Source organism: Prionailurus viverrinus, unplaced genomic scaffold (genome assembly GCF_022837055.1).
Source record: "Prionailurus viverrinus isolate Anna unplaced genomic scaffold, UM_Priviv_1.0 scaffold_39, whole genome shotgun sequence".
NCBI classification, from domain to species: Eukaryota; Metazoa; Chordata; class Mammalia; order Carnivora; family Felidae; genus Prionailurus; species Prionailurus viverrinus.
This window is the reverse complement of record NW_025927607.1, coordinates 3925037-3941139: the sequence shown is the minus strand read 5'-3', so window position 1 is coordinate 3941139 and position 16103 is coordinate 3925037. Positions and strand designations below refer to the sequence as shown.

General features: G+C 55.5%; 1 protein-coding gene across 1 annotated transcript in view; it reads right to left on the bottom strand.

Moving 5' to 3' along the window:
* LOC125158873 (collagen alpha-1(III) chain-like) overlaps nt 1-15330 on the bottom strand; it is a 31439-nt gene extending 16109 nt beyond the window's left edge. The window contains exons 1-7 of the mRNA XM_047846374.1: nt 15126-15330; nt 14748-15003; nt 14606-14657; nt 12797-12851; nt 12294-12434; nt 5395-5536; nt 3175-3354 (exon numbers count right to left, since the gene is read on the bottom strand). Of these exons, the coding sequence (XP_047702330.1) occupies nt 3175-3354; nt 5395-5536; nt 12294-12434; nt 12797-12851; nt 14606-14657; nt 14748-15003; nt 15126-15330 (1031 nt within the window). The remainder of the gene's footprint in view (nt 1-3174; nt 3355-5394; nt 5537-12293; nt 12435-12796; nt 12852-14605; nt 14658-14747; nt 15004-15125) is intronic.
* Between the last annotated feature and the right edge of the window lie 773 nt (nt 15331-16103).

Sequence of the window (16103 nt, the reverse complement as noted above, 5' to 3'; positions counted from 1 at the left end):
ATTCAACCATAAACAGAAGAAAATAAATAAGGAAGAAGAAATAATAAGGAGAAAATCTTGCCATTTGTTAAACCATGGATGGACCGCGAGGCCATTATGCCAAATGTAGAAAGTCAGACAGAGATAGATGAATACTGTATGATCTCGCTTATATGTAGAATCTAAAAAACTGAATTTATAGAATCAGAGCACAGATGGATTATTGTCGGAGGCAGGAGGTGGAGGGTGGGTAAAATGGTGACGGTGGTCAAAAAGTAAAAACTTCTAGTTTATAAGATAAATAAGTCCTGGGGATGTTATGTATAGCACGGTGACTGTAGTTAACAATATCATATGGTTATATTTGAATATATATATATATATATATATAAATACATACATATATATTTATACATATATATATATAAACCACAATCAGTTTAGTTACACAATTATATATATACCATCATTATCTTGTAAAACTAAAAATATAATGTTATGTGCCAATTATATCTCAATAGAACTGGAAACAAACCAAGAAAGATCTCAAATCAACAACCTAACTTTACAATTTAAGGGACTAGGAAATGAAGAACAAACTAACCCCAAAGCTAATAGAAGGAAGGAGGTGATAAAGATTATGGCAGAGATAAGTGAAATAGAGAACAGAAACATTATAGAGGAAATAGAGAACATCAAAACTTAGGGTTTTGGAAAGATTAAAAAAGTTAACCGGACTTTAGGTAGATGGACTAAAAGAAAAAGGCAACGACTTGAATCAAAAATGAAAATGGGGAAACCACTACTGATTCCACAGAAGTAAAAGGGATTATGAGGGGCGCCTGGGTGGCTCAGTCGGTGAAGCGTCCGACTTCGGCTCAGGTCATGCTCTCGTGGTTTGTGAGCTCGAGCCCCACGTCGGGCTCCGTGCTGATAGCTCAGAGCCTGGAGCCTGCTTCGGACTCTATGTCTCCCTCTCTCTCTGTCCTTCCCCCACTCACACTCTGTCTCTCTCTCCTTCAAAAATAAATAAACGTTTAAAAAAATTTAAGAAAAAGGGATTATGAAGGAGTGCTCTGAAAAACTCTACACCAGAAGATTGGATAACAAATTCCTAGAAACACAAAACCTATCAAAACTAAATCACGAAGAAACAGAAAATCCAAGTAGACCTATAACTAGTGAGGAGATTGAATAAGTATTAAAAAATCTCCCAACAGAGAAAAGCCTTGAACCTGGTGGCTTCACAGGTGATTCCTGCCAAACATTTAGAGAAGAAATAATATCAATCCTTCCTAAATTTTTCCAAAAAGCTGAAGAGGAGGGAATAAATACATCCTTGTTGTACGAGAGGCCAGTGTTACCCTGATACCAAAGCCAGGCAGACAGACCGCAAAAGAGGAAATCTACAGCCCGATATCTGTATGAACACTGACGCAAACACCCCCCAACAAAGCACTAGCAAACTGAATTCCACGGCATGTTGGTAGGACTACATACCACAACCAAGCAGGTTTTATTTCCTGGAATGCAAGGATGGTTCAGCATACAAAACGTCGTCAGTCAATACACGACCTTAACGGGATGGAGAGGAAAAAGTCACACACTCATCTTCATTGATGCAGAAAAAGCAGTCGACAGAATTCAACATCCTTTCATGATGTGACAGTCAGCAAGCTAGGAGTAGGAGGGAACTGCCTCCACTTGGTAGAGCCACGTGTGAGAAACCCACGCCAGACAGCACACTCCACGGTGAAAACCTGAAAGCTTTTCCCTTAAGATCAGGAGCAGGTCAAAGACGCCCATCTTTGCCACTTCTGTTTAACAGAGTGCTGAAAGGTTTACTTTTGGCAAGTAGGCAAGAAGAGTGAGGAATAAAAGGCACCCAGATGGAAAAGGAAGAGGAAAAAAGATCTCTCTTCCCAGTTGAAGTGGTTTTACTTGTAGAAAACCCAAAAAGACTCCACAAAACGCCTGTTAGAGCCAATAAGCGAATTCAGCTAAGTAACACTGATGCTCAGTCAATGCACGGAAATCATTTCTATATGCTCATAATGAACAGTCTGAAAAGGAAATCACAGAAATGATTCCATTTATAATAGCATCAAAAAGAATCACATACTTAGAAATTAACTCAACCAAGAAAATGATAGACTTGTGTGATACAAACTATAACACATTTCAGGAAGACATTTTTCAAAGACATAAATAAATGGGAACCCACGCCGCGTCCATGGACTGAAAGGCTGGAAATAGTAGAAATGCCAGGACAACCCGAGCGGCCCTCAGGTTTAACGCGACCTCTGTCAAAATCACAGTGACTTCTTCACAGAAATAGAAAATTCTTGTGGAATCTCAAGGGACCTAGAAGAACCAAAACAATGTTGAAAAAGAAGAAGGAATCTGGAAGACTCACACTTGTTTGTACTGAAACGGTGTGCTATTGGCATAAAGACAGAATATAGCCCAGTGCAATAGAACACAGAGAGACCAGAAATAGACAGAGTCTATAGACCAGAGTCTAGACAAGGGCGGGGGTCTAGACAAGACCAGACCCCTTGCTCGGGGTGATGGGGTGATGAGGTGGGGCGGGGGCTGGGACTGGGGATGAGTCAGCTCAGGGGGAAAGGAGACCTCGAGGCCACCCCCTAGCTCAGGAAACTGAGCTTCCCCTGGGCCAGGACCTTTCAGGGACCCCCCGGGACTGAGGCTGAGGCGTGCTCAGCGGCACCAGGGCCCGGCCTGTGGTCACCTGTCACCAGCTGGGTTTGGGGTAAAGGTGGTTTCTGGCCAGCCCTCTCTGGGGGCAGGGTTGTGGGAGGACCGGGTGCCCTCCCCGCCCCTCTGTCCAGACTGGCGTCCTCTCTGTTCTGGAGCCAGGGCTCGCTCGCTCGCAAGGTCCTGAGCCCTCTCCTCGGCAGAAGGAGCTCCCTGTCCCCATGGGGATGTTGACTCTCCGCCCTCTGTCTTCCTGGCACCGATAAAGACACGTGTGCAGGGGAGGTGACAGCATCCCCAGTCAGAAAGGGGGCCTGTGGGGTTGACCAGAGGCAGAGGTGACAAGAATGTCCTCCTGGTGGCGGCCGAGACAGAGGGAGGGTCCACCTGCTTGTTCCTGGTTTGCTCACCCCTAATGCCCCCCTCTCGCTGAAGAATCACCTCGCCCTCCCCCGCCGGGATGTCCTGGACCCTGACCCCGGCTCCGAGTTCTCCACGGGCCCTGGGTGCCCATCCGCAATGCTGACCCTCGACACACGTTGCAGAACCAGGAGCTCGATGCGGAATCCAGCCTCACACGGGATGGGGGGTGGGGGCGGGGTCCCAGGGTCAGAGCACCGCCGGCCTGGGCGGCCCGGGGGGCCCGGGGCTGGGGGGCTGCATCCGGGAGGAGAGAAGGTCTGTGGATCCAGAGCCTGGAACATTCTGACTGATGGAGGGACCCTGCCAGGTCTCCCCAGAGCCCGGCAAGGACAGGACCCTCACTCAGCTCCTGTGTGGGAGACCCCAGCCCCGGCTCCCGGAGAAGCCTGTGCCCCTCAGGGGTGTTTGGGGAGGTTCCGTGAGCGTGACTGTGAATTTCAAACCCAGGGTCCGGAGTTGTTAATAATCAGACGTGAGGGGTGATGTGTCGCGATGGGGGGGGGGGCAGCTGGCACGGGCTGGCAGGCTCTTGCCCTGGTCCACGTCCCCGTGTCTCTGTCACCCGGGACAGCAGGAGCTGGGCCTCATAGGACCCTGCAAGGATCTTGGGGTGTGGCTCAGGGTCACGGAACTCTGGCCCCCAAAGCCCAGGCCGGGCCTCCCCAGGCTTCCTCCCGATTTTCTGTCCCTGGTCTCTAACCCGGCTCAGCGGCCCTCCCAGGGCCGCCGCCCGCTGTGCCCCGTGCTCGGCCCTTGTGGCAGGCTGGGCGGCGGCCTGGGGTGGGGACCTGCTCTCGGGCTCGGCCCCCTCCTTCCGGGGCTGGCTTGCGAAGGGGGTGCTTGCCCTGTCCCCGGAGGCGCCACATCCCGCGCCCCACCCTCTGTCGTGCCGCTGCCCCGGCACCGGTCTCGCCCTGGGGGAAGGGCTCCTCCGTGCTGGGGCCGGGCCGCGCTGAAAGGTCACTCCTGCCTTTGAGCGTGGGTCCCCACCCTGCACACACACAGTCCCACTCGCCCTGTGCATGGCCCTGACTCTGCGGGGCCGGCACCCTCCTCAGGCATGGCCCTGCCCCTGGCACAGGGAGCGGTGCGGGCCAGAGGGGAAAGGCCGAGGGGACAGGGCCGGCATCCGGCCGAGTCGGAAGGCCCCCGCCCAGAGGCGGCACTGACCGCTCCCGAGGACCCCGGCGTCCCAGGGCCGCCCAGGGGCCCCTCCCCACCTGGGGTCCCAAGCTCCCGGCCTGAGACCTCTTCCAGAGACTGGGCCCGCCATGCCCGCTCTGGGGATGACCCGTCACTGCTGAGTGGGCACAGGCTCCAGGGCCGTGCTGAGCACGACCTGAGGGCAGGTGACTGTATACGGATTTCACGCTCCCCCCCCTCCCCGGGCTACGACGGCCATCTTCACCTCGGCTGTGACGCGGTGAGAAGGGGCTGTGTCTCACCGAGGGGCCGCCCTTGGCCGCGTCCCAATGCATCCAGGACGGACGGTTGAGTTCAGCCCGTAAACACCGACACGCAGGCCACCCGCGTGAGCTGCCGCCCGCGCGTGCACGTGCACAGACGCACTGGCGACGGAGGGCGGCCTCCTCCCTGGGGGAGGGCTCACCGGTCACCGCTCTCAGACTGAGGGCTCCGCACCGGCCCGGGGGGCTCAGCCGTCCATTCTGACCCTGGTCACCCTGGAGGGAAGGGTGAGGCCGCAGGTATCTCGATGTCTGTCGGCTTGACTGTGACAGTGCTGGGGCCACTTGTCCCCTCCGAGGCCACCTGGGGCGCCCCTGGTCCTTCCCCTGCCTCTGTGGCCCAGGGCCAGGAACGTGCTGGCCTGTGACAGCCAAGTCACTTGAGCCTCGGCCAGGCGGGAGGTGCCTTGCCCTCCGCTTGCCCGCGCTTTTAATTCTTATAGACTCTCGTGAAACTAAAGCTCTCCATTTTCTCAGTTAGCAGATGGGGAAACCGAGGCTCTGGGTCGTGAGGTGGCCCCGGGCGTCCCTGGGTTGTGATGGCTTCCGTGGATCTCCGGCTCTGGCCTCGAGTGGCCTCTCCCCGTGTGTGTCTGTGTCTCAGGTCTCCCTCTGCTTCTCTTGCAAGGGCCCCTGTCATCCCCCCAAATCCAAGATGATTTCGTCTCTAGACCCTTAGGTTGATCACGTCTGTAAACATCCGTTTTCCAAATGAGGTCACACTCTTGGGTTCTGGCAGTGAGCACCTGCTCGTGTATTTTGGGGGCCTCAGTTCAACCCCCTGCAACCATGACCCCCACAGACCCACTTGCACTGGGAAAGTATACGGGGTCCAGGGTAAGGCTTGAGACCCTGGGGCGGTGTGGCCCCCAGGGGCTCTGAGAGCAGCCCTCCGGGCGGGCAGCACGGCTCCCTGAGCAGGACGGAGCGGGGCCACCACACCGTGAACACTGTCAGAAAGCAAGAGGAGAAAGTGACTCTAACAAAGAGGAGAATAATAACCCCACGGGTAATGAAAACCCCACGGAGAGGCGTTCCCATGAGACAGATACAAATTGCAGCCTATTGCTTAAAAATGCACGTGAGGACTTTAGGAGGATGACAGAACACACAAGGTCAACATACATCACAGCGAGAAACACCCAGAAACCGGGTGACACAGTTCAAGAGATAATTAGGAATAAGGTGAAAAAAATCACCCAGAGGCGAAGCCCCAACTGGAAGAAAAAGGAGAGTGATAAACACAGCAAACGATGCCTTCGGAAAAACAAAAGGGAAAAGTAAGACGAAATTTAAAATTTAAAGAAACAGGGGCGCCTGGGGGACTCAGTCGGTTGAGCGTCCGACTTCGGCTCAGGTCATGATCTCACAGTTCATGGGTTCGAGCCCCGTGTCGGGCTCTGTGCCGAAGCTCGGAGCCCGGAGCCTAATTCGGATTCTGTGTCTCCCTCTCTCTCTGCCCCTCCCCTGCTCACGCTCTGTCTCTCTCTGTCTCAAAAATAAGTAAAACATTAAAAAAAAATTTTTTTTTTCAACGTTTATTTATTTTTGGGACAGAGAGAGACAGAGCATGAACGGGGGAGGGACAGAGAGAGAGGGAGACACAGAATCGGAAACAGGCTCCAGGCTCTGAGCCGTCAGCCCAGAGCCCGACGCGGGGCTCGAACTCACGGACCGCGAGATCGTGACCTGGCTGAAGTCGGACGCTTAACCGACTGCGCCACCCAGGCGCCCCTAAAAAAAAAATTTTTTTTTAAAGAAAGAAGTGAGTGCGGTTTGAGAGGGAGCCGGCAGGTCACTGCGGGCAGGCTGAGTGCGTAGGTAAGGATGCTGAGAAGGCGTGGAGACCGGGGGTGGGGCACACGCTTGGAGCGGTCGCGGGCAGTCGCCGCCGCCAGGGTAGTGGGGTGCTGTCATCGCCACAGGGGCTGTGTGACGGCACCCCGATATTATTTCCCACACAACAGAACTAGCACACTTTGGAGAAGTACAGTTACTTCTACACAGCGCGGGCCTGGGGCGCCTAGTCGCGGGACGGCGAAGAAGCCATCGGGACACCTGCTCGCGTCAGGAGGGCCCGGCGCTCACCCGAAGAACCTCCCACAGCCAAGCGTGGAACTGGCTGGGCTTCAGTGAGCGTGGGAAACCCAGTAGATGGAAACCTGTAACATACGTTCAAATCCGCGGGTTCTTTATATTGGCTTGAAAACTTATCTGCGCCGTGTGACAGATCCCCTCAAAGTCTGCTAAGACTTGGAGTAAACATGTGGGTAAAATTTCTTATCTCACCTGACGAAGGATGAGCTCCCTGCCCCCAGCCAACGCCGGATGTTGGAGAGGGACCCCGCTGGGCTCGTCCAGCCTCCGGCGCCCTTGGGGGCCAGCCCTCCCTTTGCCCCCTGCCGTCAGTCTGCTTGTCCTAAAAAAACAGGACAGTCTTAAAAGCTCGCTCTGGGAGTGGCTCAAGTGGTCGGTGCTGGGCCAGCTGAGGTTCCGGTGTGTAACCAACCTGGGGCAGAAGCCCAAGAATCAGACGACCCCTGATGCATCCATTTTAAGTCATTCCAATTTACATTTAGCGGCCCTAACAAAGACCGCAAGTTGCAGGGCGCCAGAGAGGACAGAGGCTCACCTCCGGGTGGGCGGCCCCGTGTGGACACGGCCACTCCTCAGCGACAGGGCTAAGCCGGTTCCGTCTTGCCCCCCACCTGCGTGGTCTGAGGCTCACGTGAGTGCCACATTTGCTCAGAGGCAGGAAGGAGAGAGAGGGACAGGACGGCGCGCCTTGTCTGGGAGGGTATGTTCTGGGCGATTCACACCCATTTGTGCTCACATCTCCTGGGACAGAACGCAGTCACACGGCCACGCCAGCCGCAAGGGAGCTGGGAAGCCTAGTATTCATTCTGGGCGGCCACGGGCTAGGTGATGGCACTTAGTTACCAAGGGAGAAGAGGAGAACGCACGTCAGGCACACCCAGTGATCTCTGTCACCTGCAGGCCGCACATCCCGCATCGCAGGAGACCATGTGAAGACTGAGGGCACCATTAAAGCGTGCCTCGTGACTTCCTTGGTCAACAGAACACGGGCAGAAGGAAGGTGTTCACTTCTGAGAGATGTTTACAAGTCAGAACCCAGGGCTCCGAGACTAGCCACGTTCCTGAACGAGAGAGCTTTCCAGAGCTGGGTGCCAAGGACGGCGATGCAGACCAGACCCTCTGCTGACCCACGCTGGGCCCGTGGCACGACTGAGAAATGACTCTTGGCTGTCGCAAGCTGCTGGGATCTAGATGTCATGTGCTACGGAGGCTTAACTCCGCTTCCAAGGCTGGTCCGTGACCCACGATACGGTATTTCTGTGAATGTCTAGGAGCGTGTGCGTTAGCGCATTTACGGAGTTGGGAGCGTAAATGACAGATAATTCAGAATCGTGCTTGTCCAGACAATTACTTCAGCATCCTCCGTTGATTCACATTTTGGTACCATTTAGTGGCTTGAAGACACGTTAGTTCCCAGATACGTCCCGGTTGTCTAACTCACGCTGATGATACACAGATAGATCGTAATAGAATTTTGTTATTTTATACAGTGATGTGACGATTACCTTTGTGCATACATCTTTGAACTCCTTATTTATTTAAATTAATTCCTGGAAATGGAATTTCTGGGAGAGTATATAAGCCATTTAAGGTTCTTCATATACACTTGCCAACTTGCTTTTTAGAAATGCTGTGTTGATTTGTCCCCTCGTTGGCAAAATATGAGTTCGTGTCTCACCCCGAGCTCACCAGTGCTATCATTTCTAAAAGTCTTGGCAGATCTGACAGGCGAAACATGCTATTTTGCTCTTCTGTTTGTATTCGTTGACTAATACTGAATTTAAAGAGACTTTAGAACTCAGTCTAATGCCAATTTGCGTGTCTTTCATTGCGAGTTTTCTGTTTTCTTCGTCCGCTTTTTTCTGTTAAAGTCCTAGTGTTGTGAAAAAGTAACAATCGCATCTCAAACCGACATATTGTGATAGTTACGATGTATCAGGGGGCAGAGTGGACCACCTTATCACATGTCCCCTCGCTGTGCTCCCGAGAGGACAGCTTTTTGTTTGTTTGTTCATTTTTGTTTCAAGTTTCTACTTACGTTCCAGTTAGTTAACATACAGCGTAATATTAGTTTCAGGAGTAGAATTCAGTGATTCACTCAGATGACAACTGTTCCTCTTGGAACTCCTGGTTCTGGTCTGCCTGGCGATTGGCCCTGGATTTCCCCATGACATGCCTGGAATTGGGAATGATAGACTCACACTGTTGTCTTATTTGCCATCTTCCGCTGTCTCCGTGTGATGGCGGCAGAGAATTCAGCTCCTCGTGCCCTCTGATGGCAGTGTCCTTATGTCCTGGTGCTCAGCTCTTTCATTGGCCATCTTTTCTCCAGTCGTCACTGGCCTTTTCTCAAGTTCTCACTTCGTACGATGCCGATCTTAGCTCCCCTGCCCTGCACTTCAGCTCTTCCCACTCCTTCCCACTCCCAGCCTCTGTCGTCTGACAGATGACACCTTGTCAAGGTGGATGGCATTTGCATTCCGTTCTGAAATCATAATTAAGTCTTCTCTACTTGACCCAAAAGCTTAAAATCTAAAATTTAAAAACCAATACAGTTTACTTCACTGTGATTATGTAGATGTTTATCTTAAGGCCCAAAAGTCTTTATTTCAGAGTTAAGATATCATTTCCCCTCTTGGTCTAGCTTTTTGGCTTTCCTAGAATTATTAGTTGCCTTTTTTCCCCTCACACTGTCCTTAACACTCAGTGATTTGTAGGGGTGCCTGGGTGGCTCAGTCGGTTAAGTGTCCGACTTTGGCTCGGGTCACGGTCTCACAGTTCATGAGTTCAAGCCCCGTGTCGGGCTCTGTGCTGACAGCTCAGAGCCTGGAGCAGCTTTGGATTCTGTATCTCCCTCTCTCTGCTCCTCCCCCCTTGCAGTCTGTCTCTCAAAATAAATAAATACACTAAAAAAAAAAAACAAACCCCAAACATTCAGTGAGTTAAGAATTTCGAGGATGGTACCCAATCTTGGAAATCCCTCCTGCTCCATGATGCTTCCCCCTGGAGCCCGTGTCTGCTCCCTGCAGCCCCGAGTGCCGCTTGCTGGATGGCCGCACAGCTACAGTCTTGGCGTCTTCCCCTCCTTCCCCTCCTCTCCCTCGGGTGGCACCTGTTGTGCCATGGATCTCATCCCTCGTGGTTGCACTCGACTCTGTCATTTTTCGAGAACACAATCTTAGCACAAGCAAAGAAAAAAAAATCAGACTTCATCACAGTGAAAAACTTACATGTGTCAAAGGACACCGTCACGGAAGTGAAAAGACAACCCACAGAGTGGGAGAAAATATTTGCACATCACATATCCGATAAGGGCCTAGTGTCTAGGATATACTAGGCACACTCACAGCTCAACAACCAAAAGACCAGCAACATAATTAGAAATGGCAAAGCCTCTGAATAGACATTTCGGCAAGGAGGATGTGTGGATGGGCACCGAGCGCCTGGGAAGTGTCTCAGCTTCTTCGGTCGTTTGAGGAAAGCAAATTAAACCCACACAGCGAGATGCCACTTCACATCCACCGGGACGGTGAGAGCCAAAACGTCAGCTACTACGTGTGGTCGGGGATGTGGAAAAACTGGGAACCTTGTCCACACTGCAGGGACACAAAATGGTGCAACGCCTTTGGAAGACAGTCTGGTAGCTCCTCAGAAACCGTATGACCCAGAAATTCTATTCTTGGATACATAGCTGGGACAATTGGACATATACAACCACACAGAGCGTGCACAGGAGTGTTCCCAGCAGCATGACCCTAAAAACCCCTAAGTGGAAACCAGGAACAGCCCATTGTCCAGCAGCAGATGTATATCCGTGCAATGGACCATTCCTCAGCCACGGAAAGGGACAAGGCACTGATGTTCGCTCCAACACGGATGACAGTTGAAAACGTTATGTTGAGGGAAGAAGAAGAGGCTACCTTTGTATGATTCCATTTATCCGAAATGTCCAGAAAAGAGGAATCCGCAGAAACGGAAAGCAGTTCAGGGGTTGTCAGGGGCCGGGGGAACGGCCTGGTGAGTGACAGCTGTCGGGTGTGGGGCTTCAGCTGCGGGTGACGAATAGATTCTGGAATTAGGGCGATGATGGGGGTGTGACCTTGAAAACTGTGCGCGTTGACGTGGGGGTTTATGGTACGTAAATGATCTTGGTAATAATAAAAACACATCCCTGTGCGGTTCGTGGGGAGAAACTCTCTGAGAACTCACGTTCCTAAAAATGTCTTTGTCGTCCGTCTTGTTTGATTGCCACCCAGGATGTGCCTCCCAGACTCTCTCTCTGGCCAGCGTTTCCCGGCAGACGCGGCTTGGAGTTCAGCACCAGGTGACAGAACGCGCATGTCTTCCAAAACACGGTTTTCTGCTGATGCTTGTTTATATGGGAGAAAGCTTCTGTGCCACCTTCAAAATGCATTATGACGTCTTAGCAAAAGATGTGCGGCAAGAGACTTGAGTCACATTGCCCACACTGGGCAGAGTGTCAAACGTCAGCACAGGGATAAGGGGGACGTCGCTGGCACCCGAGTACGTCCCAGTTGGCTTGGCAACGACGTGTCGCCGGCAGGCTGAGAGCTTACGGTGCGGACGTGCGTCTAACATTTTATACTCAAACATAATTTGTCACTAGCTTAGGGGTTCTGTCGTGTTTTATTTCATTTCGGGAAATTAGTGGGGGTCTGGGTTGCTATGTACTGCATTATGATTCTCTCTTTTAAAATGATAGAAAATGGGCCCCCGGGTGGCCTTATCTTGCAGAAAACCCACGTCCAGGCGGAGAGTTTTCATGCGATGTGTGCGGTGTGCTGGCTGGGCTGGACTCGGAACCCCAGGTTCAGAATGATTTTCCTCCAGCACTTGGCAGGTGGTAGTTAGTCCGTTGTCTTCTGGAATCCGGGGTTGCCGATGAGAAGTCTGGTGCCAGTCTGACTTCTCAGCTGGCTGAGGGGGCTACTCTCTGAACGCGTCTGGAAGTTTCCTCTCCGCCTGCCGTGTAGACGTTCACCTCGGCCACCCGCGAACGTCGCCCTGGGCAGGCTGCTCAGCCCCGCCCTGTGAGCTGTTGACGGTGGCACCCCCGGGTGAGACGGGCGACCCTATGCGTCCTGGGTCTGCCTGGCCTGCCGCCTGGTGAGGTCACTGTTCCCCGCCTCGGAGGAGGCCCCACCGGACCTCCCCGGCCGCCTCCCTGCCGGCCTGCCCCTGCACCCCCTTCCGGAGTGCCCGACCTGGGTGTCCGCGGCCAGGGCTCTCGGGGGGAGGCCAGCCCTGTGCTCCCTGAAGCAGTCCCCCCGGGCCCCGATTGGCGGCACTCTCCAGGGCCACGTCCGGTCCTCCCGCTGTGCCGTCACGGCCGATTCGAGCTCCGCCGGGAGGTCACGAGAGCGGAGCTGGGGAGAGGTTCTCACAGCTGGCCCCTGACAGCTGGATCCAGCCGCTCCAGCCGGCGCGGCCCTGCCCTCCCTCCCTGGCCTCGTGCTCCCTGAGCCGCCGCCGCGTTGGGGAGCCCCATGTCCACACACCTGAGTGCGCAGGGGGGACCCTCTGCCCTCCGCCCGCCTGGCCGCGTGCAGGTCCGGCCTCCCCAGGGGCAGGTCACAGCTGAGGACCCACCGAGCGTGGCCAAGCCTAGGTCTTCCCGCACGCGCACGCCCTCCTCCGTGTGGCGAAACGGCACCCTGGTGCCATCTGTCGCGTCCTCGTTGCCGTGGTTTTCGGTGTAAGGCAGCGTCTGGGCCACGGTTACAGCCACGGCTGGAGGCGTAAGGGGCCGACCTCGAGTGCAGCAATGACGGGTCAGCAAAAACCTCGGGATCCAAGGGAAACGCTATTTTAACGCGGTATTTTAAAAAACTGAGTGCAAAAAGTCCACGATGAGCAAACATGAAGGTTTTCAAAACGGGATTCGCAGAACCGTGGGGCCTCACGGAGGCCCCGAGACCGGAGGACGGGCCGGGGGCACAGACCCTGCCCCCCTCAGGAGCGCCCGTGGCGGTGGGCCAGGTGAGGCACCCCAGGCGCCCCTTCGAGGAAGGGCCTGGGTCAGGGGAGCCCGCAGGGCACGGGGGTGACCCCTCGGAGCAGCTCCGGGCGCGGGTGGGGCTGCCGATCCTGACCCGCCACGGCCCCTCCGGGACCCAGTTCTGGATCATGGACCTCTGCGTGCCCGTCCTGCGGAGAACGGCGCTCCGGGCGGACCAGACTCCGCACTTGCCACGCCGTCCGTCAGGCTCCTCGTTGCCACGTTCGCAGAAAGCCCGATTAGCAGAGACGTGACATGTCGTGAGTGGGGCCTCAGACGTTCCCGTGAATTCGGGGGAAGCAGGGGACCCCGTGTGCAGATTCCTGATGCGCCGAGACCATTTGCAGCGATGCTGGGGGGGGGGGTCTCACGGGTGCCAGGCCGATGCCCCTCTGTGGGGGGAAAGCTTTAGTCTGTGAGAGAGTACGTTTCTGTTGTTTGAAGCCACCTAATCTGCGGTAATTTGTCAGGGCAGCCCCAGGAACCCAAGACACCCCGAGTAAGATGTCAACACTTTTCGGAATCAGGGGAAGATGCTACCAAAGTAGCACAAAAGCATTAAAAGGGGAGAGTGATCATTTTTCTTCACATCGCTCGCTCGAGACCCTGTGCTGCTGGAGAGCTGTGCAGACGCGGTGGGGGGTCGTTGCCACCCCGCTTCCCCCTCCCGCGAGCGCTGACGCCCGGCCCCCTTCACCCCCCCCGACCCCCGTGGGGTGCGCGAGCCCCGGGCGGCAGGTTCCTTCCCACGCACTTCCGGAGATCCTCATGGAAGCATTCCGTGTCCAGGTGGGGACGGGGACCCCGGACGGCAGGTCGGTGGCCAGAGGGAAGACGCACCTGGCCTGGTGACGCTTCGTGACCTTCTTTGGTGAAGCACATGAGATCTTTTCACGTGAAAAGAGCAGTTGCTGTCACTCGTGAACGGAAAAGCAAACTGTGAATGTGCCGCCAGCTTGGTTTCCTCTGCGTCCAGGGTCCTGCCCTCAGTGTCCTCCTTCCGTGACAGAGGGACTCAGGAGGCCAACTGTGCTTTCCCTTCCGTGGCCCAAGTTCCCCGCTAATTCTTTTGTTAAACACCAGCCGGCGCGCGCCCTGCCGCCTCCCCTCCCAGGCCTTGATAATGTTCAGCTTCTACCCGACTTTGCTTTCCTCTTCTAAACGAAAAAAAGTGTCACATTCTTTTTTTTTTTTAATTTTTAATGTTTCTTTATTTTTGAGAGAGAGAGAGACAGTGTGAGCAGGGGAGGGGCAGAGAGAGAAGGAGACACAGAATCCGAAACAGGCTCCAGGCTCCGAGCTGTCAGCACGGAGCCCGACGCGGGGCTCGAACTCAGGAGCCGTGAGATGGTGACCTGAGCCGAAGTCAGATGCTTAACTGACTGAGCCTCCAGGCACCCCAAGAAGTGTCACGTTCTTGAGAACATCATCACAGGATGAAGGTGTTGGAACGTGATCGGCTCCCGCTGTTCGGGGCCACCGATTCACAGGTCCCGTCCCGCAGGTGGTCCCCGCCTCCCAGCTGTCACGCCTCATGGCACCTGCCCGTGACGTCAAGTGGCTTCAGTTTCTGAGCCCCGAGCAGGAGCTTTGTGACACAGATGACCGGGACCCTGCAGGCCGTGCAGGGCCCTCCTTCCACACCAGGTTCCACTGACATGCTCTAAACACGTACAACGATTTCCACGGGGACCCCGGTGCCTTTAGAGCCGTGGGCACCTGATGCGTGTGTAGTGAGCGTCTGCCTCAGGTGTGGCCGCTGCTGGGGAGCAGGGCACCGGACGGGGAGGGGGCCCGGGGGGCCTGGGGTGGCGGGGTGAGGCTGTCCCGGGGCGTGCGGGGTGCCCAGGGCCCCGGCAGGGGCCTCGCCAGTGCTGTGCCCGCACACGGGTCAGCCTCCCACCTGAGGCGGCCCTCCACGCGGGCACACGGGCAGGTCCACGAGTCCGGGATCCCTGTGGGTGAGGAGAGAATGTGGGCACAGCTGGCGTGTGACGGATGGCCCCTGCCAGCTCTGTGAATGGGAGGGCGGAGGGCACCCCCACCCGGGCTCCCGGGGTTTGGCTTTCAGCCGTGCTTTCCTCCGCACACGCGTGGAAGCCCGGCTCTGCCTGGGGCCCCTGCCCGGTTCCCTGCAGCCCTGGGAGCGCTTGGCGGGGCGGACGGAGCACTGGGCAGCTTTGAAGGCGGTTGACAAAGGCAGCGTGGCCGTCAGAGGTGAAGACGCGGCCGAAGGGTGTGGTGGGGAGGTGACCCGTGGCTGCCAGGAGCGGGAGCCGCGCTGGTGACGCGGGGTGTGGGCTGGAGGCAGAGAGGCGCCCAGACACAGGCTGGTGGAGACCAGGGGAGGGGAGACAGAAGAGTGTTCCTTGGCCCCCAACCCCACAGAACAATGCGGGGGGACACCCTTCCCTCATGGTTACGGCCAGCAAGGCCCCCCGGGGTCTCCGGTCCGCCAGCCCCGGGCAGTGAGCATTGGTCCTCTCCGCCGGCGAGGGACGGAGCGCTGCAGGGCCCGGCCGCCTCGCCCAGCACCCAGAACACCTGCTCGGCGGCCGGCTGCGTGATGCCCTGTCCCCACAACGCTGGGTTTGTCGTCTGCCGGGCTTGGTTCCGGGGGAGTCTCATTACACCCAGAGACGTAACCTCCACCCGGTCCCTTCGAGCAGGAGACCAACAGGCCAGGAGGGGGTCTGGGGGCAGACGTGGTCCTCGAGGGCGCTCCCCACGAGTCCAGAAATGTCCACTGGGCTTCCGCCTCCAGGGAGCCCCCTCCAGGGAGCCCGTCGGTGACGGCGGTCCTGCGTGCGGTCTTGCTCTGATCAGCTCGCTCTGGCCTCGCTCCCTGCCGCTCCGTCCCTCCAGTGAGATTATATATGTTCTCACCCCTTTTACCCTCGTGACAAGGAGCGGTTACAGCACGAGCCCTTTGCACGACGTTTTTATTTCTTTGCCCTCGATACGGCAGTCACAGCACTGTCTCGCCCTGCACGGCTCTGTCCCCTGACCTCCTCCTACGGCCCTGGTTTACTTTCCCGTCATTGGGGCGTAAAGTGCTTACATCCTGTTCTGTAACCAAAATTCAGTCTTCATATTTCACTGTTTATTTATCTCCGAAAGAGAGAGACAGAGGCAGAATGTGAGCAGGGGAGGGGCAGGGAGAGAGGGAGACACAGAATCCCAAGCAGCTCCAGGCCCTGAGCTGTCAGCACAGAGCCCGACGCGGGGCTCGACCTCACGAATCGAGAGATCGTGACCTGAGCCCAAGTTGGACGCTTGACCGACTGAGCTGCCCAGCATCCCCAGTCTTCATATTTTATGTACATATATATATATATTATCCTAATTTGGAAATAAATGAAATGTTTACATGTGGGGAGTTTGGTCCATATCAGTCACAG